Raw genomic sequence first — 26215 nt, 5'->3', positions numbered from 1 at the left:
AGAAGACTGCGCCGCTGCTTTGGGATTGGTTGCCGTGTTGTGTGTCGCGCTTTTTCTGGCGACGCGAACAACATGGCGGCGGAAAGTGGTAGCGATTTTCAGCAGAGACGGAGAAGGCGTCGGGACCTGGAGGAATCGGAAAAAACAGAACTCAGCGAAAGAGAACTGGCAGTAGCAGTGGCGGTGTCCCAGGAGAACGATGAGGAGAACGAAGAGCGCTGGGTTGGGCCTTTACCTGTGGAGGCAACACTGGCCAAGAAGAGGAAAGGTAGCTGCAGATATAGTACCGGACGAATTGGAGTGCTGCATTCGCCGAGTGGGAGGGTTGAGTTCAAGCCAGATCCGAAGAGGGATGGTGTGTGGAGTTTTGTGCCCTCAGAACAGAGGGCCGTCCTCTCACTTCTAGCCACTCCATACTTGCATGTCTTAACGAAATAGTGATTTAAGCGTAGTACAACGTGTTGATTTGTTATGATAGATGCTAAAACTAACATTTTCCTATGTTTACGTGTTTGGCTTCTCTCATTTACTCCCCACAGCAGCCACATGAAGTTGGAATTTTGAACTTTTATTTAGATATGGAAAAGGGTACTAGTTCTCTGTAAGGCTTTAGTTCAGGCGTGGTGTTAATGCGTTAATGTTGGGGCGCGAGAGGAAGGCGGTGCTTGTTTCGAATCATGGTAGGTAAAGATAATTTCAACCCTGACACTTCCACTAATAAATTTTCGTATCTAGGGAAAGTCACGTAAGCTTCCTAGATCACAGATTTGTTTTCATCCAAAACCCGAAGTCTGTGGTTTTGAAATCATACTCTTGGTACGATGGGCTGAAGCATTTTGTCACTAACGAGGAATAATCACAAATTATTATCAAATAAAAGGGGTGGGAAAAGGAGTAGATTAAGTTTTCTTTGTTGTTTTCTTGTCTTGTTTTTCTGTGAAATGTTTTCCTTAAGTATTTAGGACATTTTAAATGTGGTCTAAGCTCAAATCGTACTTTAGCACTTTCCCTTAAAACTCTTCAATGATTTCTCATTATTTTCTCCTTTTTTTTTTTTTTTTTTTTTTGAGATGGAGTCTCTTTGTGTCGCCCAGGCTGGAGTGCAGTGACGCTATCTCGGCTCACCGCAACCTCCGCCTCCCGGGTTCAAGCGATTCTCCTGCCTCAGCCTCCCGAGTAGCTGGGACTACAGTCGCACGCCCGTACGCCCCAGCTAATTTTTGTATTTTTAGTAGAGACGGGTTTTCACCATGCTGGCCAGGACGGTCTTGATCTCTTGACCTCTTGATCTGCCCTCCTCGGCATCTCGAAGTGCTGGGATTACAGGCATGGGCCACCGGCGCCCGGCTCATTATTTTCATTAAAGCCCAAACTCCCTCACATGGTATATAAAGCCCTTTATGATGTGATCTCTCCTTACCTTCTTAGTGCATCTTCCATTATCCTCCTCTTCCAACCCCTTAGTTTGTACTCCAGCCATTCTAAAATCACTCGAGAATGGGTCATGTACTCTTTTTCCTCTGGATTCCTACCCAGATATGGTATCTCTACCGGGAATAATTTTCCTCACCCCTTCCACTGAACTGACTTTTGGTCAACCTTTAGCACTTAGCTATCATCTTCTCTGGGAAGCCTGTGACTTCTCCAATCTGGACTGGATTTCTAAAGCACTTTGATCATAATTCTGAGGTAGTTATCTATCAACACTGAATTTATAGGTAGCCTTCAAATTTTATGTATCCAAATTTTGAAGAAGCTGTTTTTTTGAAACTTGTATATCGACACCCTTACAGTGCATTATCATTTTTACTTCCTGGTCCTCTTCTTAAATGTTTCCATGCTAACCATTTTATTTATGGCACTTGCCGCAGTTTCTACTTACATATTTATTCATGTGATTGATGAATGTTTCTCTCCACTGCTAGGACTGTAAGCAAGTAAGAACCAGGATCCCGCCTTTTTTGTTCATTGCTTAGTGTACAGTGTTTTGCCTAAGTATTTATTTAATGAATGAATATTAAAGCGTTTATGCTGGTCTTTAACTATTTTGTTGCATAGGAATATTTTTGCAAGTTCTTCTTTAATTAAACGAGTAAGGAGAAGTGTAAAAATCCAGAAATATCGAAATGCTGATATTAGTGTTACCAGACAAGTGACTTATAAACTTAATATAACTGAGACATATAAATTAGTAGGTGTGAAAATCTTTAATCAGTTGTTTATTGTTTTAAGACAGCCGATAGTTGGCCGGGTGCGATGGCTGACGCCTGTAGTCCTAGCACTTTGGGAGGCTGAGGCGGGCAGATCATCAGGTCAGGAGTTCGAGACCAGCCTGACCAACATGGTGAAACCCCGTCTCTTCTAAAAATACAAAAAAATTAGCTGGGCGTGGTGGCACACGCCTATAATCCCAGCTGTTCAGGAGGCTGAGGCAGGAGAATCGCTTGAACCCGGGAGGCAGAGGTTGCAGTGAGCCGAGATTGCTCCACTGTACTTCAGCATGGGCAAGACAGCAAGACTCTGTCTCAAAAAAAAAAAAAAAAAAAAAAAGACAGCCAATAGTGTATTCAGTTTGAAGAAAAAAATTGAAACTAAAAAATATACATGGAATGTGACAAAAATATTTAAAATTTTGTCTAAATGGACAAGTGTTTAACAATTTCAGCTTTCTAGAAATGGAATCACCCCCTTTAACATGTTCTTTGGACATTGGACTGTTGTATATATTTTCAAAAAGACATGATTATATGACACTGAACTTTAAACTGCCTCTTCAGGACAGGAACTGTGTTTTACTCTTCTTTATGCCCATGTGACTTAGAACACATTTTGTTCTTAATAAGTATTTGTCCACAAATGAACTATCACACAGAAAAAGGAATCTGAATCAGATAGGATTAACTTTATCTACATATTACAGAAAAACCCAAAATAACAATGATGTTGAAGAGATAGTGCTTCACTTCTTTTATGTGTAGAAGTACCAAGATAGGCAGTGCAGGATTGGTGTGGAGGCTCCAGAAGTTCCTAGGCTCTCCCCAGCTTTCTGCCTTAACATAACGAAGGTACAGCCCTCATCTTTATTTCTCTGAATGATTAAGATTACAGCAGTCATATCCCAGTTCCAAGGTATAGGATTGAGGAAAGCAAGAAGGGCACATTTTTTCAAGACTTCCTGTGACAAAACATTTCCACTTTTACTCATTAGCATATGGTTAAACCTCACTCCAGGGGAAAGTGAGAAAGGTCATGTTATAGCTGGACATCAATATGCCCATATATAAATGGGGGTTCTGTTCCCAAAAATGAAGGGAAAAGTAATTTATCAGAAACAAGCCTGAAACAGCTCATCATGTTTAATTTAGCAACTTTTAGGCACGTTTGGCCATTGTTGGGTTATTTTATTTGGGATACATGTAATTCTCCCCTCCCCTACCCTCCTTCTCTGCTTCCTTCCCTTCCTTTCCTTCCTCCCTCTCTCCCTCCCTCCCTTCCTCTTTCTTTCCCTCCCTTCTTTCCTTCCTTCCTTCCCTCCCTCATTCCCTCCGTCCCTTTCTTTCTTTTCTTTTTTTTTTTTTTGCTAGTAAAATTGTTCATACCTCATATAGTAAATCAGTATTTCCTGACATTCCTCAGATTACTAGTCTTTCAGGTGGATTTTTTCCAGGTTTTGCCCTTGGAAAAAATTTGAGATACATTCAACTGGATACCCCCTAGGATGTTCTCAGGCGTAAATATCTAAGAATTGTACCATATTTAAATGTTTCAAACACAGTGTCAGTAACTTCAAAGAGAATCAGTGCTTTAAATATTAACTGAGACAAATTACAGATGGCCACTGGACTCTTTTAAGTTAGCACTAAATTATATCTACAATGTCAGGAAGATGGTTGTGATATTTTCATGAAACTTTTTAAGTTTTTTTTCTCTTTTCTTTTTTTTTTTCTTTGAGACGGAGTCTCGCTGTGTCGCCCAGGCTGGAGTGCAGGGGCAGGATCTCAGCTCACTGCAAGCTCCGCCCCCTGGGTTCACACCATTCTCCTGCCTCAGCCTCCCATGTAGCTGGGACTATAGGCGCCCGCCACCACGCCTGGCTAATTTTTTTTTTTTTTTTTTTTGTATCTTTAGTAGCGACGGGGTTTCACCGCGTTGGCCAGGATGGTCTCGATCTCCTGACCTCATGATCCGCCCGTCTCAGCCTCCCAAAGTGCTGGGATTACAGGCGTGAGCCACTGCACCCGGCCTTTTCTTTTCTTTTTAATAGAACATTCACATTAAGCCAGAACCACTCATTTCTTAAGTCCTGGGGACAGTTAGCATGTATATAATACCTGGGAACCTGTTGTAACTCACTAAATCATGGTGCTATTCAGTGCTCTGAAATAATAGACGTTAAAACTGACATAAAATACTGGATTTTTTAATTGTGAATTGAGAAAAAGTAAAATCTGGGAGAAAATAGTAAGTAGAGTATAGATAATTTTAAATAAAATACAAGATAGTATTTGGTTTATTTGTTAAAAATATATTTTATACTTTACTTTTTTTTCTTCAGTCTTAGAGTTTGAAAGAGTCTATCTTGATAATCTCCCCAGTGCATCCATGTATGAGCGCAGTTACATGCATAGAGATGTTATCACCCATGTGGTATGCACCAAGTAAGTCTATCACATTGTTTTACTTTGTTCTGAGAAGTTTATTAAAAAAAAAAAAAAAAAAAAAAAAAAAAAAAAAAGCTTCAATTTTGAGGTAGATTTATAGAGGTACTTTTAAAATTTTATAGATTTTTGTTTAATTTCATTAGTTCTGAAATAAATAAAAGTCCTACATGTTCTTTCCTATATCATACAAATAATGAATTCTCTAAGACAGAACCCCTTAGTTTATATGTATGTCTTTGGAGATAAATGCCAAGAGGGGAATGAAGTGTCTGAGCTTCCCTGAAGAAGAGGGTACATTAGTTAAGATACGAATAATTGGTACCTGGCCTCTTTGGTACTAGTGGAGAAAATGTGGGCTAAGATACCCTAAGAATAGCAAAGAACCTTCAAAACAGATGAGTAGGATCTTGGAGAAGGATAATAATAGTACAGGTTGAGCACCCAAAATCTAAAATGCTCCAAAATCCAATACTTTTTGAGTGCTGACATGATGCTCAAAGGAAATGCTCTTTGGAGCGTTTGAGATTTTCTGATTAGGGATGTTCAACCAGCAAGTATAATGTAAATATTCTAAAATCTGAAAAATTGAAACTCCAAAACAATTCTGGTCTGATGCATTTTGGATAAGGGATACTCAAACTGTAGTAATATTATACCATTTGTTGAGCTCATAATATGTCCCAGGTACTGTGCTAAGGCTTTTTCTTCTTTTATCTGTCAAGTTAAGGCTTTTTCATAAATTTTTTTATTTATCATAAGAATAATCTTGTGAGTTAGTACATGCTCTTCATTTTAGAGATGAGGAAACTGAAGTTTAGAGAGGTTAAATAGCATATTAGGCTGCTATTTAAAAGGCAAGGGTTAAATCCTAGAAGACTTTTTATTTCTTGTACGAGTTTTGAACCTGTGAGCAGGAGAGTAACATCAGATTTATTTTTATTAAAGGACCACCCTGGCTGTGGTGAGATGAATGGATTCAAACAGGTCAAGAATGGATACAGGGAGAGAAGTTAGGAAGCTGGTATAGAAATCTGGATGAGATATGGTGGCTTGGATGATACTAGCAGTGACTATGGGAAGTAGGTGGATTACTTTATGCTTTTGTAGATCAGTCTATTCTTGATGGCTTGAAGACAAATTTAATTTCATATATAAATCTAAATAAAATATTTATATTTCATGAAAAATAGGATAATTCTGACCAAATATTAGCACCTTTTCTAGTCTCAAGTTCTCAGTGTGTTGAACAACATATAGATACTAGCATTGCTGTCGCTCTCTTCTCAAATATTTTTGTTTTGTTTTTTTAACCCACGGCAGTGGAAGGTAATACAGAGAATATACGTTTTTTGGTTAGGTAGATTGAAAGCCACTCTAGCTATATGGACCTGAGGCAAGTACATTTAACATTTTAAAACTATTTCTTACTTATAAAATGATGATAAAAATACATAGAGTTGCTATAAAATTACTAAGGTAATATGTACAAAGTACCTGACATATACTGGGTTTCCATAAATGATTTCTATTTTTACATACCTAATAGGAGAGATCCTTCTGTACAAAATCTTTTTGATACTTAAGTAACCAAAATACTTTGTATAGGATATAAAACAAACTTTTGTTGAATTTTGTTGTATGTGAAAGTAGTATGTTTAGATTTACTTATCAGCTACTGACAAATAGTTTATTTTCTTGTGAAAAGACTGTCTATAGGGTAATTTTAGCAATAAGGAATCCAAAGTATAGTGATTCTTAGTGAGATTTTTATTTTAATTTTAAATTTTATTTCAATTCTGATCCTAGCTCTTGAGATGAAACTAAGTGCAGCTGTAACTGTTTTGATATCCAGAAAGGAGCTTCAAAATTTACAGTGTTCTGTAATACAGTGGTCTGCTTAAAGAAAGGTTTTTTTAAAAAAACCCATTATGCAAAAGTCAGATTCTTAGTGAATGATTGCTTTGGGAATACTGAGTGATTCATAGATCTGTTTTAGAAATTAACTTTTAACATTTCATATATGCAGAACAGATTTTATTATTACTGCCAGTCATGATGGACATGTCAAGTTCTGGAAAAAAATAGAAGAGGGAATTGAATTTGTTAAACATTTTCGTAGTCACCTGGGTAAGAATTTCACCTCATTTTCTTGTAGCTCTTTTCTAAACTGTACTAATTAAAGTTTAAATTTTTTTAAATTTTTTCTTTGAATCATGCACATTTATTTTATTGGTATTTACTAGAATGTTTTAATTTCATTTATTGAAATAGGAGTTATTGAGAGTATTGCAGTTAGCTCCGAGGGAGCATTGTTCTGTTCTGTGGGTGATGATAAAGCAATGAAGGTGTTTGATGTAGTGAACTTTGACATGATCAACATGCTGAAACTTGGGTGAGTCTTTTAAAAAGCATATATATTTTAACTTATTGAAGTAATTTGTAAATCAGACTTTATCATTTAATAGGTTATTTCTAAATAGTATATTACCAGATCTTTTTAAAAAAAAATGTGCCTTTGGGTTTTTCTTGGGAAAGTTAGATACAGTGAATCCTTATAATGTTTGCAAGCATCTGCTCTGGTTTGTTATCAATCACAGAAATTTCTAAACATCATCATAACAAGGATTCCTTATATCCAAATTGACATTACTTAGTAATATTACTGGAGCTCCGTCATATCTAATTACTGGTACTTATGGTTAATTTCCTTGCTTTACTTAGTAATATAGAATTGAGTTCCTATAAGGTTTATTCACATTTTTGGAATTAAAGCTATTTATTGGTGATGTTAAACTTTGGAATATATTGATACTAAAACTATGGTTAGATTGTACAGTATTAAGACTGATACTTTGTTTTAAGCATGTCTTTTTTAAGATAACATATTGAATTTATACACATCTAAATAAATGTCAGCTTGAAAGTCATAACAGTGTCAGAAAGTTTTGGGACTTGCCTTAGTCTGCTTGGATGCCATAACAAAAAAAAACCATAGAGTAGGTGACTTAAATGCAGAAATCTGTTTTCTCGCAGTTCTGGAGGCTCGAAAGTCCAAGATCAAGGTTCCATCAGGGTTTGATTTCTGATGAGGGCTATCTTTCTTGCTTCTCCCTATGTTCTCACATGGTTGGAGGAAGAAGGAAGGGAGAGGAAAGAGGGAAAGGGAGATCTTTTTTTCTTCTTGTAAGGCCACAAGCCCATCAGATGAGCTCATTAACCTTAATTACCTCCTGAAGACCCTGTCTCTAGAAATTCCAACTGATGGAATTCCAACTGTGGGCTGAATTATGTCCACAATTCAAATAATTTCAAATCTTAGAATTTCCTTCAAAATCAGTTTATGACTTTATGAGCCACTGAAGGAAATCAGTCTCATTATTTATGGTTAGAATGGCACAAACATAGTTACCTGTCTTGATCATCTGTCTTACTCCCCAGGTTTGTTTCCTCAAAGCTTTTCATTCACAAATATTGAACGTTTGCCCTTTGAGAATACTTGGAAGAGTATATTTCAGACTTTGATAGAAATTCTTAAAGAAGAGGTCCAGAAGGTTTTGAGCATCAGCACCATGGTTAGAATAATAGTGTCATTGCCATGTATACATGTGTAACAAACCTGCATGTTGTACACATGTACCCTACAACTTAAATTTTTAAAAAAATTAAAAAAATAAAAAGTATACTTATCAAAACTCAAAAAAAAAAAAAAAAACAAACCGAAAGAAGGCCAATATGGGTTGAGCAGAGTAAGCAAGGGGACAAGAATATGTGAGGTTGACAGGAGTCAGATCTTGCAGGACTTTGTACCCAAGATAAAGAAATTAGATTTTATTTTTTAAGTATAATAAAGAAATACTGGAAGGTTTAAAAAAAAAAAAAAAAAAAGAATAATAGTTTCGCTTCCCAGAATCACTACCTTGAAGGAAACAACATTCATTTTTGAGTGTTTTAGTACAATTGATTAAATCAGTCTGAATTATTTTATGCCTTATTCATCAGGTAGAATGTTTAAAGCTTAGAGTTTTAATATCAACATTTAGTTAGTAATGAGAATGTTTTAGGACAGTATTTTTATTTGAAGTATTGCCATAATAAAATATTTGATTTTAAATATTTCAAGAAAGGATTTATAAAGTATACTATTACATGCTAACCTATTTTAAAGTAAGTATACATAGACTGTTGTCGAGAGATCCAAAAAGCAATGTCCCAGAAGGTCTTAGGGTCTAGATCTGATTAAGTTTCCTTATCTGCCCAAGAGAAATAAATGTGCTGCTATATGCAGTTCTCTTCTTGTGTTTTGACAGATTCTCAGAATTATCATTATATTGATGAGGTCAGAAAGACAAAAAAAAAGTAACTGTTCTTAGCTGTTCCTCCCCAATCTGTGTCTCTGCTACTTTTGAGCAGGGAATCCAAAACTGTCTAAATCACTGGCCAAGACATTTTGGTAGTGGGATAGGGAGGGATTCTTGCTTGTTGTGCTGACCTTTTTTCTCCCCCCCTTTCAATTCTTTACGATTTTAGCTATTTTCCTGGACAGTGTGAGTGGATCTATTGCCCAGGGGATGCAATTTCTTCAGTTGCTGCTTCTGAAAAGAGTACGGGAAAAATTTTCATTTATGATGGCCGAGGAGATAACCAGCCACTTCATATTTTTGACAAACTCCATACATCACCTCTTACTCAGATACGGCTAAACCCAGTTTTCAAAGCAGTAGTGTCTTCTGACAAATCTGGGATGATTGAATACTGGACTGGGCCTCCTCATGAATATAAATTCCCCAAAAATGTGAACTGGGAATATAAAACTGACACTGATTTATATGAATTTGCCAAGTGTAAGGCTTATCCAACCAGCATATGTTTTTCACCGGATGGGAAGAAAATAGCTACTATTGGTTCTGATAGAAAAGTTAGAATTTTCAGGTTTTTAACTGGAAAACTCAGGAGAGTCTTTGATGAATCACTAAGCGTAAGTGTAATTTAAATTTAACCATACTTTTCTAAAAATGCTTTATTTTATGCCTTTTCTTGAAAGATCTTTTTTCTACACATAGACATTTAGGTAGACAGTTATTTTTTTTCTTAGCACATTAAAGATATTCAACTGTTTCTGTCTTGTAGTGTTGCTCTTTGAAACTCTCTTCTCTAGGGGTTTATGATGTTCCGTTTCCAAGTCAGTTATTGTCTTATTTTTGTGGTTATTTTGTTTTTTACAATTTTGTTTTGTTTGCAAGCTATTCTCTTAAGATCCTCAAAACTTATTCTAGGACCCCTTCTCACTATTCACTCCTGTCCATATGACTTCTTCTAAATTTACTTCTCTAGCCTTCTATTACAAGCAAACCTGGTGCTCTCTCTTTCTTTTCCTGTCTTCATAAATGGTGCCAGTATCCATCTAGTTGCTCAAACCAGAAATCTAAGAGTTATCCTTAACTCTTTTACCCTTCTATGCCAATTTTGCTTTCTAAATATAAATACACCAATTTCTTTTCAGCACAGCTGTCACCATAGTTCATGCTCTTTTGCCTGATCTATTGCATGGCCTACTACCTGTATTTATTCTGGCTTCTTCCTAATATCCACTCTGCACCCAGGGCCATCTTTTAAAAGCATATATCTGGTTATGTCATTCCTTTGCCTAGAACTTTTCAGTTAATTCCTTCTGTTCTTGGGATCAAGACCAGAGTCATGGCTTACCATGTTGTGAAACCATAAGTCACTGTCCTCCCTGCCTCTTATTCTGCCATTTGGGCCTTCTTTTTATTTCTTGAACATGCCTCCCACCACAGGACCTTTTTATAAGTTGTTTCCTCCACTTGGAGTGAGGCCCTCCCTCCCTCCTCATATTTCTCTGTTACCTATTGAACTGGTACTTCAAATTTCAAATGAAGACTCACTTCCCCTGGGAGGCTTTAACTGTTCATCCTGTCTTGCATAGTTTGGGTTTTTTTTGTTTTGTTTTCTTTTTCTTAATTATTTTCTGAGATAAGAGTCGCACTCAAGTGCAGTGGCATGATCCAGCTCATTGCAGCCTCCGCCCTCTGGGTTCAAGCGATTCTTCTGTCTCAGCTTCCCAAGTAGCTGGGACTACAGGCGCCTGCCACCACGCCCAGCTAATTTTTTTTTTTTTCCAGTAGAGATGGGTTTCACCATGTTAGCCAGGCTGGTCTTGAACTCCTGGCCTCAAGTGATCTGCCTGCCTTGGCTTCCCAAAGTGCTGGGATTACAGACGTGAGCCACTGTGCCAAGCCAGCAGAGTTTTTTTTTAATGTGACTATAGATCACTCTTTCTTTTAGAGCATTTGATATGGTCATATTATTTGATTAATGTGTATCACCTCCAGTAGACTAAGCCCTGTGTGATCTGTTTTAGCTCATGATTCTAACTCCAACAGTAAAAACATTACCTCACACAGAGTTATTCAAATATCTTGAAAGAGTGACTCTAGCCATCACTTGTTAGACTGCTAACAAGAATTTGTTACAGCATGTAGTTGTGGAATAAGAGTTTTTAATCCATGCAATTCAGTGGTTTCTGTGATTGCAACTATTGCTATCAAGTGGTTCTCTGAATCTGAGGCTAGCCGGATTGAACCTTTGTTGCAATGTTTACTGTATGACATTGTCAATTCTTTTGTCCTTGGCAGTGACCAATTTGCATTGGATTCCCTGCTGTAAGTTCTTCATAAATTGTCAACTCTTCCTAGTGGCCCTTTTGAGTTGGTAGCACGTGGTAATAAATGAGTTGGTTGTCTGTCTGTCTGAAGTAATATAATTCCAGACAAATGTGAAGATCTGTTTGCCAGCCAAATTACCCTCATGACACATTTTCTTGTTGGAAGAAGATAGCTTTCTACTCTGCTTTTAAGGAGAAACATTTATTGGTAATACTTTCTTTAATGGTGGCAGATAACTAAATATAACTTGCAATTTAAATAAAATTTTAAAACTCTATTAACTTGCAGCTCGTCCAAGATCCCTTAGGCAAAGGAATATTCAGAATCTAGTCTCTGGACACAAGTTTCTTAACACACATACTCTGAGCTGCTCAGTTCACTCTGTTTGCTCATTGTTGTCTTCAACATTTGTTTAAATGATTGGCCTGAGGTGACAAGAAGTCAGTAGTAGAACTTAAGACAGAAGTGGAGATTCAGAATGAGAGCTTGCCAAAAAAGCCAACCATCAGTTAAATTACTTACAGTGCTAGTGACTAGTAAATGACTGGAGTCTCAAGGAGGTGGTAGTGGAGGAGGGTAGTTTCTAACCAATCAGAATCCTACTTTAACAGAAAAGCAATTGAATGGGATGGTGTGAGTTATCTTTTAGTATTTATTAACCAGGGTCACTGTATATGGCTGTTCAGTTGGCGTATCACATAAGCCCTGCTGTGAAGTCTAGAACACTCTAAAAAGATTCTGATCAGATACTTACCAGGTTGGATAACATTTATGGAATACTTATATATGGACAGATGACCACTTACAGACCTTATGCCTTAAAAACTGAGTCTTCTCTCTAGCAGAAATGATCATTGGCCCTTCCCTACAAAATGTGTAGTCCAGCATCCTAGGCTATTCCTGGCACATAAATAAGCAGCGTAATATGTATCAGTCTCTCTGTCTTTGAGACTAGAGACAAAAAAACCTAACAACTAGGCTTTCTAACTGTTCTGTAAGACCTTGACCTTGTGCTTATACCCAAACACACATACCTCTTTTTGATTCTTTGAGTTTTATATATTGTTCTAACCTTATCTAGAAAACACAAGATTTTGGTTGATGTAAGCAGGAAATAAGGACAGAATTAGATGGGACAGAAGTCTGGCTTACTTTCATCTGCAATGGAGAGCTATTTTTGAATGCTGCTGTTTGATGCCCAGATTGTGTAGAAAACAATACAAAGATCATTATCTTCTTTTGGAAGGTTCATAATATGTTAATACAGTTAGAGATGTGATGCCTATCTTGAAATTTGTGTAATATCAAAAGTAAACCAATTTTCCAAACTATAAAGGACACTCATAGAAATAGTCATGTCTACTAAACCACATGTACCTAATGGTAATCTCACTGCCCTGTGTCAAAATAACTTGAAACATTTTCTGAAATATCATGAATTTATTATAAATTAGTGAGATGAATTCATTCAGCAAAAATTGAGAGCTTGTTATATGTCAGGCACATAACCTTGCACAAGGACCTCACAGTCTATAGCTGCATTATCCAATATAAATAGTTACTAGCCATGTGTCTGCTGAGCACTTGAGAGATGGCTAGTCCAAACTGAGATATGCTGAAAGTGTAAATACAAGATTTCAAAGACTTAATATTTTTTTAAAAGAATGTAATCTATCCTAATTTTTTATATTGTTAATGTTGAGATGATATTCTGGATATTTTGAGTTTAATCAAACATTAAAATGAAATTCATCGGTTTCTTTTATTTAATGTAACTACTAGACACTTTAAAATTACATATATGGCTTGCATTATATTTCATTGGAAAGTGCTACTCTGTGACTTTTAAAAGGCAGCAGATGTATTCTGTAGAGAAACCAGTAGTTATATTAACCAACTGGGTTTTGTTTTAAATTAGAAGAACCAGTTACCATTTTGAAATACGATTTTTTTTTTTTTTTTTTTTTTTCCGAGACGGAGTTTCACTCTGTCACCCAGGCCGGAGTGCAGTGGTGCGATTTCGGATCACTGCAGCGTCCGCCTCCTAGGTTCAAGCGATTCTCTTGCTCCAGCCTCCCGAGTAGCTGGGATTACAGGCACACATCACCATGCCTGGCTAAGTTTTTACATTTTTAGTAGAGATGGGGTTTCACCATGTTGGCCAGGCTGTTCTTGAAATGACCTCAGGTGATCCACCTGCCTTGGCCTCCCACAGTGCTGGGATTAGAGGCATAAGCCACCACGGCCTGAAATACTATTTTTTAGTGATTGCACTTACTAATGTCTATTTCATACTGTTTAGAATCCCTCTTAAGAAGTACAAACGGTTAGTGGCTCTTAATATGTATTCTGCTTCTATTTAAATTCTCATTGCATATATAGATAGATGGGTTGATATAGATATAGGTATATAGAGATTTTGTTACTAAATGGTTTATTTCCTAGATGTTTACTGAACTGCAACAGATGAGGCAGCAGTTACCAGACATGGAATTTGGCCGACGAATGGCTGTAGAACGTGAGTTGGAGAAGGTTGATGCTGTAAGATTAATTAATATAGTTTTTGATGAAACTGGACACTTCGTGCTGTATGGAACAATGCTGGGCATTAAAGTTATAAATGTAGAGACAAACCGGTAAGCTTTAATATGAGGTATTTTTTTTAAAAAATGTGTTTGTGGGGGACCATTTCCTCCATCATGAGAACAGTGGGAGTATTGTTTGTTCCAAGACAAGTGGAATGGCCCCAAATATCTAAACTTAACCAAATGTTTTGACTGGATTTTTCTGTGGTCTCTTGGTTGTTTATATTCTTATGTAGAAGTTTCCACTCATGTTTGTAAAAGAAATGGAAAGAAGATATGCATAGTTTCAAGTTGTTGTGTGTTTTTTTTTTTAACAAGTTTGTCTGTCTTTTGCTTATTGATTTAAATTAGCCTGGTTCATGTTAAATGTTGCCAAAGATTTTAACCACAGAATTCAGCATTACATCCTGCTAGACATAAAATCAAAAGTTAAAAATGCATGAAACCACAGTAAGCCTTTTTTGTGAAAACAGTCCATTTGGTCTTAGTACAGAATAGCTACAATCAGATACTCTCACTGAATGTAAATGAACAGAACTTAATATTTTAAGGAGAAAAAAATGTGCTATATATTTCCATGTATAAACATATTTATATTGTAGTTCTTGGCAATACAAAATCTTTGAAGTTTTGCAGAACAGTTAACAGACATGAAATTTTAATAAGAATAGGTTAAAACTGTATAAACAAATGACTGATTATTTTTAATAGACCTTACTTTTTTGAACAGTTTTAGGTTCACAGCAAAATTAAGAGGAAGATACAGAGATTTCCCATGTACCCTCTGCCCGAACACATACATAGCCTCCCCGTTATCAACATCCCTCACCAGAGTGGTACATTTGTTACCATTGATGAACCTACGTTGACACATCATCATCACCCAGAGTCCATAGTTTACATTAGGGTTCACCCTTGGTGTTGTATATTCTATAGGTTTGGAGAAATGTATAATTCTATAGGTTTGGAGAAATGTATATAAAAGTATCCACCATTATACTATCATACAGAGTAGTTTTACTGCCTTCAAAATCCTCTGCTCTGACTGTTCAACCACTGATCTTTTCACCATCTCCATAGTTTTGCCTCTTCCAGAATGTGATATAGCTAGAATCATATAGTATGTAGTCTGTCCAGATTGGCTTCTTTCAGTAATACGCATTTAAGGTTCTTCCATGCCTTTCCACATCTTGATAGCTCATTTCTTTTTAGCACTGAATACTCCATTGTCTGGATGTACCACAATTTATCCATTTACCTACTGAAAGACATCTTTGTTGCTTCCGAGTTTTGGCAGATATGTGTAAAAGCTACTATAAACATCTGCATACAAGTGTTTGTGTAGTCATTTCAGCTCCTTTTGATAAATATCAAGGAGCATAATTGTTGGATCATATGATAACGGAATGTTTAGTTTTGTAAGAAACGGCCAAACTGCCTTTAGAAGTGGCTGTACTCTTTTGCATTCCCACCAGCAATGAATGAGTGTTCCTGTCACTCCACATCTGTGCCACCATTTGGTAGTCAGTGTTCCAGATTTGGGCCATTTTAATAGATGCGTAGTGGTATCTTGTTTTAGTATGGATTTCCCTGGCAACATATGAGGTGGAATATCTTTTCATATGCTTATTTACCATCTGTATATCTCTTTGATGAAGTATATGTGAAGGTCCTTGGGACATTTTGTAATTGGGTTGTGTTCTTAATGTGTTTTAAGAGTTCTTTGTATATATAGATTTTTTTTTTTTTTTTGAGTTCTTTATATATTTTGGATAACAGTCCTTTATGAGCTGTTCTCCTAGTCTGTGACTTTTCATTCCCTTGATTGGGTTTTGTTGTTGTTGTTTTTTATTGAGACAGAGTCTTTTTTCTGTCACCCAGGCTGGAGTGCAGTGGCACGATCTCCGCTTACTACAACCTCTGCCTCCTGAGTTCAAGCCATTCTCGTGTCTCAGCCTCCCTAGTAGTTGGGATTACAGGTGCCTAACACCATGCCTGGCCAATTTCTTGTATTTTTAATGGAGACAGGGTTTCACCACGTTGGCCAGGCTAGTCTCAAACTCCTGACCTCAAGTGATCTGCTTGCCTCGGCCTCCCAAAGTGCTGGGATTACAGGTGTGAGCCATCGTGCCTGGCCTCATTTCTATTTTTTAACCTGAAAATTATAGCTGCCTACCAGTTTAAATTGATAGCTTTTTGGGGGTAGAGAAACACTTTTAAAAAACTTTCACAAGTTATGTTGTACATAGATAAGATAGTTGATTCCCAGCTTTTATCTGTAAAGTTGTCATAATTGGAATTAACTTCAGTGATTTTGTTGTATAAAAAACATTGTTATATTTTTAGGTGTGTGCGCATTTTAGGCAAACAAGAAAATATCAGAGTGATGCAATTGGCTTTGTTCCAGGGGATAGCCAAAAAGCATCGTGCTGCAACTACTATAGAGATGAAAGCTTCTGAAAATCCTGTTCTTCAGAATATTCAAGCTGACCCAACAATAGTCTGTACATCATTCAAAAAGAATAGATTTTATATGGTATGTATAAGTACCAGGAGATTAGACCATAATGTTCCTTCTAGTTTGGTTTGACTTTTGTTTGTACCTTCAACTGAAGAGAATGTTGGCACTAACAGCAGACTTCCTAAACAACTAGAATACCATCTTATATTAATATTGTAGAATTTTAAACTAGGAGTTGATTTTAAGTATTTCTGTACTGTTTTCCATCATGTTTTGACATTTTTCAACCTCGCTTCCACAACTGTTTGTGTTGTTTAAGATGGTAGGAAGTTAGTGGTTATAGCCATAATTACATCCAAAATAGTTTCACTGTGGGATTTTAAAATTTCTTTTTAGTTTTTTTATTTTTTAGCCTTTACTCTTGAATATAATTTATCTCCCCCAAATTAGCACAGCTTCCTTCAAATGTATTTCCTTTTTTACCTTTTGACTTTTATTTTAATGGTGCTGCCTTGGAATTATATATTCCTGTGGAATTTTTTTTTTTCTCTGAAGAACTAAAAATACTTTGCATGTGAACTAAGACTGAGATAGTTAAAATCAAACTACTACACCATATAGCACAATTTTATTTGTTCATCCAAGCAGGAAAATCAGAAGTATAGAGATCTCTGCCCTTGCATTCTATCCTTCACATTGCAATCAGAGAACTTTTTAAAACCCAAACGTGACTTATTTTCTGCCTAATGCCCTTCAGTGGTGCCCCAGCTATCTATGCTGGCTGGCCCTCCTCACTTCTGTAGCTTTATCGTTCATTTGCTACAGGAACCATACTGAACTTATTCACAGTAGTTGAGTGTGCTTTTTTAAACTCTGGGCCTTTGCACAGGCTATTCATTCTGCCAGCCATACACTTCTCTCCAACTCCTAACTCATACTTCAAGTCTCAGTTTGGAAGCACCCTTTTTTTTTGTTTTTTTGTTTTGTTTTGTTTTGTTTTGGAGATGGTATCTTGTTCTGTTGCCCAGGCTGGAGTGCAATGACGTGACTTCAGCTCACTGCAGCCTCTGCCTCCTGGGTTCCAACGATTCGCCTGCCTCAGCCTCCTGGGTAGCTGGGATTAGAGGTGCATGCCACCACACCCAGCTAATTTTTGTATTTTCAGTAGTGACAGGGTTTCACCATGTTGGCCAGGCTGTTCTTGAACTCTTGACCTCTGGTGATCCACCTGACTCAGCCTCCGTAAGTGCTGGAATTACGGGCGTGAGCCACCGCACCCAGCCTAGAAGCCCTTTATAACATCAAGTCTGAGTTAGGTGTGCCTGCTTATGTTTCTCCTTTGCTTCTCCGTCATATGATGTGTCACACTTTTTGTGTGAACATCAATTATTTCTTTTGTCTCTGACGCTGTGCTCTTCTTCTGAAGATAAAATCCATAAATACAGGCACTATGTCTTCTTCACTGTTAAATCCAGAAAGTTAAGAAAATGACTAACACATTATAATATATTCATTCATTCCTCCAAAATATTGTAAACTGTTGTAATGCTATTAAGGTTAACAGCATTTGATAAATGTATGAAGTAGCAGTTTCCCTACCTCAACAAACCTTCCAACTAAATGGGTAAATTCTTTTAAGATGAGAATTTCATTTACAACTTTCAAAATCGTTACTAAAAATTTATTAGTATATGAAAGAAAAAAATTAATCGTTTTTAACTGTAATTTAACTTTGTTATGAAGTAAAAATTACCCATAAAAGATAATTCTTGGCCAGGAATGGTGACTTACCCTGTAAATCCAGCACTTTGGGAGGCCAAAGCAGGCAAATCACTTGAGCCCAGGACCAAGAGCTGCCTGGGCTACATAGCAAGATCTCATCTCTACAAAAAATTTAAGAAGCTAACCAGGCACGGTGGTGTGCACATGTGGTCTCAGCCATTCTGGAAGCTGAGGTGGTAGGATCTCTTGAGCTGAGGAATTCAAGGTTGCAGGGAGCTATGATCACACCACTACACTTCAGCCTGGGAGACAGAGCAAGACCCTATTGCTAAACAAAAAGAGGCAAAAAAAAAGATACTTCTTGATATACACTAAAAACATATACTAATTTTCCATCCACTTTATTCAAAAAACTTTGTTGTATTTTTTCTTTTCCAAGTTTACTTGTACGTTGATTAAAGTGTATATATTCATTATAAAGTTTGAAAAAATAGAGAAACAAAATGGTCATTCACTGTAGCTTTATACAGCTAATATTGTTATGAATTTTCTTTGAGTCTTACTAGTACATATTCTTAAGCAAAACTAAAATGGTATGCATATATATGAATTTTGTGTCCTGTTTCTCAGATCCAATATCATGAAATAAAAGTATAATTTTACAAATCCATATATGAGCTAAATCATGATAACTTAAAAAAAATTCATATAAACAAATAGTACAACAGACATGCCATTCCTTTGAAAACTAGAGAATAGGATGTTAAGGTGATAGCATCCTAACTTGGTTGTTTATTTGGAATCTATCCAAGCAGATCAAGGAATGACATTAGACAAGATGGAGGCACTAGCTTTACGTTCCCATAATTAAGTTGACATCAGATAGAGGTTGCTCAGGAAAGAGCATTTCTACTTAAAGTAAAATAAACAGGCCTTGAGAAGTCCAGAGTTTGAACAACTGAAAGGTTTTTCTCAATTCTTCCTAGACCCCGAGGATCTGAGATGTCTACAACTTCACTGAAAATTTTCATTCTTTCTCCTATGCTTCAGGGTTTAGATAGGTCAGGTGGGACTGTGGAAAAAAAAAATTAAGGATCCATTACTGATTCATTTTTGTGAATCCTTTTTCTACCTAGCACGAGGTCCTGCTCATAGTAGTAATAACAACTGTTAATATGTATATAGTACCCTCTATGTATTAGGTACTGTTCTCCAAGGACTTAATATCTATTTGTTTAATCTTCACAACTACCTTCATTGCAAGGTAGGTACTGTTATCATCATATATGAATGAGGGAAGAAATGAATTCACATCCCCAAAGTTGTAGAATTGGAATTCAAATCCAAACAATCTAAATAATGAAGTGAGCAATAAACAGGTGGCACGTTAGGCCTTACTAGAAGGCATAAGTTGAGAGCTACCACAAATGAAACAATTATTCTTGTTAAATGTTTGCCCAAGAAAATTTCTACCCAAAAGAAATTAAATTCCGTTTGAAATCAATGTGTTCAGTATGTTATGTGGATCATTTTCATATTAGACAATGTAAAAATAATTTAATTGCCTGACACATCCTGTGATGGGAAATGATTCCTGAAATAAGGATTCTGATGTGAATTCTTACATTTCTTAAGTACTTAATTAGAAATTCTATTGTTCATAAAATTTTTACCAGATGAAAACTTTAATTTGTTCACTCACTTTTTACTTTCCTCCTTGAGTTTACCAAACGAGAACCAGAAGATACAAAAAGTGCAGATTCTGATCGAGATGTTTTTAATGAGAAACCTTCTAAAGAAGAAGTCATGGCAGCTACTCAAGCTGAAGGACCTAAACGAGTTTCGGATAGTGCCATTATCCACACCAGCATGGGAGACATTCACACCAAACTTTTTCCTGTTGAGTATGTATAACTGTTGGTATTGGCTTACATAATTAAGAATGTAAATGTGTATATCTGAAGAAACCATGCAACTTAAAATTCCCGTTACTTTGACTTAAGGAATTTTGAAGAAATGTTTGATAAAAAACATCTATTCCTGAGCTTTCTGATAAGTGTTATGGTAGAAAATGGAAAATTTTTATACATATATACTTCATAGGTTCATTACGAAGACAAAATATATTGGCTATGAAAGTGCTGAGTTTAAACTGTAAAGTGATATGCAAATGTGTTAACAGCACATCTCTAACAGCACAAACTCTAGGTTTTGTGGATTGCTTTGCTTTCCTCTCAAAGCAAATCCTTAAAAGAAAGATAATTATGTTTCCTTACGAACAGTTGCTAGATACCTATCTCTTTAGTTTCAATAGCTCTTTGTTTCAAAAGTGAACTATAAGCTGGGTGCAGTGGCACGCACTTGTAATCCCAGCTATTCATTAGGTTGAGACAGGAAGATCAGTGGAGGCCAGCAGTTTGAGACTAGCCCAAGCAATATGGCAAGACCCTGTCTCCTAAAAAAAAATTTTTTTTATTAGCTGGGCATGGTGGCACGCACCTGTATTCCTGACTCTGCTAGAGGCTGAGGTCAAAAGATGTCTTGAACCCAGGAGTTTGAGGCTGCAATTGGCTATGGTCACACCACTGCACTCCAACCTGGGCAACAGAGTGAGACTCTGTTTCTACAAAAACAAATTACAACAAAACCGTAAGGACTTCAATTGAAAAAAAGATGGACGGTTTTCTGGACAGTTTAAAAGATTTTAAAAGTAACATACAATGTCAAATACAGTAGAGTATTTCGGGCCATTCTTGACCCAAAAAATGACATCTTTTACAACACTTTTACTTAAAAGTTATTAATATTTTGAATATGAATGTTTTGTACCATATCTTGGTACTCAACAAATAACTAGGCAGTTCTCAAATCTTGGACACTCAGTTTAAGTGCTCAAAACCCATGTGCTCTTCGGCCTTGTTTGCTGATGTACTTGGGTACAAGATTCTCTTGGTTCATCCATTTCCAGCTCTTAGAAGTATTACATGGTAATGGATCATATGAAATAATTGCATAATATCAGTTAATATTACTGAAAAAGCTTCATACTCTGAGTGAGACTGTCATTTAAAGTTGGATAAATTTAGATGTCATTTCTATGATTAAGGTTTTGGCCAAGAATATGTCGTTGTAAGAAAATGACCTTTCCCAGGAACTTAACCTGTACTACTACATGCAGACCTATAATACTATATGGAGTAAACTAACTTAAGATGTTGGGCCAGGTGCAGGCCTATAATCCCAGCACTTTAGGAGGCTGAGGCAGGAGGATCTCTTGAGCCTAGAAGGTCAAGATCAGCCTAGGCAATATAGTGAGACCCTGTCTCTTAAGAAAAAACATATTTTTAAGGTGCTGTGGCTGTATTTTTCTTTTCTTTTCTTTTTTTTTTTTGAGATGGGAGTCTCGCTTTGTTGCCCAGGCTGGAGTACAGTGGCGCGATCTCGGCTCACTGCAAGCTCCGCTTCCTGGGTTCACGCCGTTCTCCTGCCTCAGCCTCCCAAGTAGCTGGGACTACAGGCGCCTGCCACCATACCCAGCTAATTTTTTGCATTTTTAATAGAGATGGGGTTTTCACTGTGTTAGTCAGGATGATCTGGATCTCCTGACTTCATGATCCGCCCATCTCGGCCTCCCAAAGTGCTGGGATTACAGGCGTGAGCCACCGCACCTGGCCAGCTGTATTTTTTTTAACTGCTAAATGACCTTTTAACTGCTAAATGACCTTGAAATCTTAGTACTGTCAAACTCAAATATTAGTTAAGCAGTCATGTTCTAAAGATAACTAAGTTAAACAATAAGAATATACTACTTACATGCCCCTCCATGCTTGTCCTGAGATTAGAGGTTATTAAAAAAAAAAAAAAAGACTGTCCTTCTGAAACATTCATAAGACATAGAACATCATTAGGAAGCAGAACTGCAAAGAAAACTGTTTTAAGATGCTCTGAATAGGTTTCATATTGGTAATATATGTCTTAATAGGTGCCCTAAGACAGTGGAAAACTTCTGTGTTCACAGCAGAAATGGTTATTATAATGGGCATACATTTCACCGTATAATTAAGGTAAGTTACACAAATTTCATGTGATTTAAGAAATACTATATTATTACGTAGCAAGAGATTTAAGTGCAAGGAATCTTCTTCTCTCATGCTTACCAGTTTAGTGGAAAGGAACAGGAAAAATATACTATGGAAGCCAAAGGAGGAGTGGATGGTCATAAATATCAACATCTAGAATCAACAGGAATAGTGGCATGATTACCTGTTTAGAAACACTGAAGCAATATTTTGTCAGCAGCTAAAGTAAAGGGTAAGATAATGAATAAAGGGTCATGCTGAGATAACATCAGTAACCTAGGTAACATGTTTGTAGTAGCTAGATAGGGTCTAGATCTAGAAGATACGATTTTTCAATCATAGAGGAGCCACAGTGCCATCTGATCTGTGAGAACCTGTAATACACCAGAGGAGGAGAGAGAACTCAGCCCCTGGATTTTGTTGAGCAGCTTTCCATAAAGTGGATGGGACAGTGATACAGTGCTTGGTTTCTGGCAGGTCAGAAATGGCAGGATGGAAAGTCAGATCTCAGGGTCCTAAAGGAATTAGTGAAAAGGCTTTCCAGGAAATTCAGAGTATTTCAGGAAAGGGAGAGGGAGAAGAGGAGGGCAATTATATAAAACATAAAATAACATACAGATCCTAAAATTTATAGTATTAACTGGCTTTATTTAGGTTATTGGGAAAGATAGAACATGTCTATAAATGAGAAGACGACCTTTCAATCAAGGTGGTGGTTGAGCAATGGAAGTACATCATCCAAATTTAAGTGTAAGGGTTTAATCAAATCACTTTATAGTCACAGTTAATATTACACTGAATACATAGCACTCTTGGCAGAAATAAAACTTCAAAGTATACCTATATAGAAAAGGACAGTGTAATGTTTTTGTGTACTTTCTGTTAAGGGCTTCATGATTCAGACAGGAGATCCAACAGGTACTGGTATGGGAGGAGAAAGCATATGGGGAGGAGAATTTGAAGATGAATTTCATTCAACATTACGACATGACAGACCATACACACTCAGCATGGCTAACGCAGGATCAAATACTAATGGATCCCAGTTTTTCATAACAGTAGTACCAACAGTAAGTACAATATCATTGTTTATAAACTACAGATTGATAGGTTATGATGTAAGAGAGTGAACTCAGTAGAAGAGCTGCATTATTCTGTATTTTCTGCATTATTTATATCATCTACAGAATACAAATATGAAAATGATCGAGAAGAAAATATAAAATTATGTGACTAATCAGTTTAGACTTGGTAAAACAAAACTTCCACTGTAGTAAGAAATACAATGGACTACAATTCAAGATACTTGAGTTTCAATGTCAACTTTGCCTCTACTTGATGATGTAACCTAAAATAAATTATTTCACTTCTGTGGGCCTATTTCCTCATCTTCAGAATACAAGGATTAGAGTATATGAATTCACAATTTTGAGACAATTTCCCCCACATTTTAGTATCTCTGAAATCAGAATACAACTCATAATCAATTACATTTTAGATTTGATGAAATACAGTTTAAGGTAACCTCGCTCTATTGCTATGCAGTAACACAAAATTATAAAAATTACCTACTTTTTGTTTTAGAATTAAACACTAAGTGATGAAGAAAGGAAAAATATTTATAACTACCATCTGCCAGGCACATAGTTTCATGTAGTATTCACAGTACTTCTAGTATCAGTATCCCCAGTTTTCAATAATAGATGAAGAAACAGACATGATTAACTTGCCAAAAGGTCAGGTAGCCAAGCTAGCATTTGAACTCCCATCTGTCTAATGCCAAAGTATGTGCTGCTTAAACTATTTCAAACTGCTTCTGAATAAACTGTTCAGGTAAGAGTGCTCCAGAGACCTTTTAAATTCTTAGCCACAATTCTGTAAGCCATGTGAAGTAACTTACCTTTAGGGAAGATCTTCCATTTCCCTTTGGTCTGAAAGATGCAGATATTTAATTAAACATTATACTATGCTTCTATTTTTTTTTAAATACACTGGAAGTAACTTTTAAAAGCTGCTACCTTTTTATTGCTAAGAAATTATTGTACTTCTTTTTAAATATATGCTAAAGGGGAGCCCACACTTAAATTCTCTTTAATTTGCTCAACCGGAGGATATAATTTAAAGAAATTGGGGTTTACCAAGATTTTCCATTTGTCCTCCAACACAGCCTTGGCTTGATAATAAGCACACAGTATTTGGACGAGTGACTAAAGGAATGGAAGTTGTACAGAGGATCTCCAACGTCAAAGTCAATCCCAAAACAGATAAGCCCTATGAGGATGTCAGCATCATAAATATTACTGTCAAGTAAAATAAGATTTGTTTTAATGTACTTGCAAATAAAAATGCAGTATTAAACAGATTATTTTACATTAGGAAGCTTAGGACTTGCTGAATATACAGATCATGTTTCAAAGATACAGTATTATATTTTTGTATTTTTTATTAAAGGCTATTTTTTAAAAATTACCTTTGACTTTTCTTGCAATATTTCTAATCCTGGGAGGTGATAAATTGAAATGGACTAAACTCAGGCAAACAGCACTCATTATAGGTAATTGCTAATGAGCCTCAAATTAAATATTAAATAATTACGACACTCTCCCCCACCCCCTTTCCACATGGTTTTTTTTTTCACTGTCAACCACAATCCAAAAATAGGTGAGCACAATACAGTGAGATCTTTTCAGACAGCAAGACCACATTCACATAACTTTTATTATAGTATACTGCTATAATTATTCTATTTTATTGCTGTTAATCTCTTACTGTGCCTAATTTATAAATTAAACCTTATCATAGATATATATATAGGAAAAAACAATATATATGGGGTTTAGTATCATCTGAAGTTTCAGGCATCCACTGGAGGTCTTAGAAGGTATCCTGTGCAATGACAACCCTATTAAATAATGACAGTGGTACACACCTGTGCTTTACTTTTTGAATACATGCCAGATACTCTGCCCTTATGTTTAGAGGAGTGCAGATCCCTCCTCTAAGAAAAAATACTAGGATCTGATATTATATGTCATTTCCTTTGTTTTGCAAGGTTTTAATGCCAAATATTTTAGTCTTTTGATAATTGTTTAGTAAGTAGTGGTAGGTAAAGCCTCAATAAACAAGAAGTCACTTTGGTCAAAGTGTTATATTCCTTAATAATTATGAAATATTCTTTCAAATGAAAGATTCAGAATAAGTGAATACCCGAGTCCTTGGTTTATTGTATGCAGGTTGATTACTCTCTCAGATTATTTTTCTAACATAGGTAAACAGTTTTTTCTGTCCTCAAGTTATATCTTTAGAAAATATACCATTAAGAAGTATACATAAAAATTTTGCTATCTAACAATGGAGAGAGTAGTAGAAATTGGAGCAGTAAAATAATATGAGCACAAATTCTTATACTGATTTCTTCACTTAGGCTTATAACTTAGTTCATAACTATTAAGACCCACTGCTTCGATTCCAGAAAGACTCTTTCAGAAACTTACAGGAAGAACATGCTCAACAGACCTGTGTAGGGAATTTATATTCTGAAGTTTTAAATCTGCTTAAACTTTTCCTTCTATTGATCAGCAGGATTCTTTCCTTTATTTATTTTATGCCACAAACTTGTGAAATAGGAGATTATGCCAGATTGTGCTCCTGTAATGTATGCTCCTTTTTAAAAGTAGAACTTACAGTTGGACATGAAAGTGACTTTTCAATGTGACATTTACTGTTTCTTTCTAATTTTAGTTGTTTAGACTTACCTACCTAGCTTTATTCATTCCTAAAAATTTAATCTAAATCTTTGGTAATATTGCCACCAAGTGGTGGTGATGCCTCATTCCCCAACGAATACAATTATTTTGCTTTGAGTGAAAACCATATTTGACTAATGAATTTTTCCATTAATGCTAAAAACTTAATTGGCAGACCTAAAAACATACATTGTCCATGTCTTTTTAAAAGCATGTTTTAAGTTATCAGGATATAATTTCATTCTTATTCATTAGTCCTTTTCATCCTTTATTCTTTT

At 36.1% G+C, this 26215-nt stretch overlaps 1 protein-coding gene across 2 annotated transcripts; it reads left to right on the top strand.

Moving 5' to 3' along the window:
• Positions 1-32: 32 nt before the first annotated feature.
• Positions 33-24660, top strand: PPWD1 (peptidylprolyl isomerase domain and WD repeat containing 1). 2 transcript variants are annotated; one of them, XM_007973898.3, is made up of 12 exons: positions 97-268; positions 540-588; positions 4556-4658; positions 6688-6788; positions 6933-7053; positions 9189-9636; positions 13790-13980; positions 16276-16465; positions 19835-20016; positions 22095-22176; positions 23079-23261; positions 24359-24660. In XM_007973898.3, the coding sequence occupies exons 1-12, from the start codon at positions 200-202 to the stop codon at positions 24500-24502; spliced, it is 1863 nt and encodes a 620-aa protein (XP_007972089.3). In that variant the 5' UTR covers positions 97-199; the 3' UTR covers positions 24503-24660. The 2 variants fall into 2 exon arrangements, with proteins under 2 accessions (XP_007972083.3, XP_007972089.3); XM_007973892.3 differs by lacking the exon at positions 540-588 and having other exon boundaries at positions 33-268.
• The last annotated feature ends 1555 nt before the right edge of the window (positions 24661-26215 follow it).

Source organism: Chlorocebus sabaeus, chromosome 4 (assembly GCF_047675955.1).
Source record: "Chlorocebus sabaeus isolate Y175 chromosome 4, mChlSab1.0.hap1, whole genome shotgun sequence".
Lineage (NCBI taxonomy): Eukaryota > Metazoa > Chordata > Mammalia > Primates > Cercopithecidae > Chlorocebus > Chlorocebus sabaeus.
This window is presented reverse-complemented; position numbering and strand designations above follow the sequence as displayed.

Excerpts from the sequence above, each read along its gene's own strand:
- PPWD1 (XM_007973892.3), top strand. The coding sequence starts at position 73 with ATGGCGGCGGAAAGTGGTAGCGATTTTCAGCAGAGACGGAGAAGGCGT. Across the intron at positions 7,054-9,188 it reads ATCAACATGCTGAAACTTGG|CTATTTTCCTGGACAGTGTG; the intron begins GTGAGTCTTTTA and ends TTACGATTTTAG. Across the intron at positions 13,981-16,275 it reads ATAAATGTAGAGACAAACCG|GTGTGTGCGCATTTTAGGCA; the intron begins GTAAGCTTTAAT and ends TTATATTTTTAG.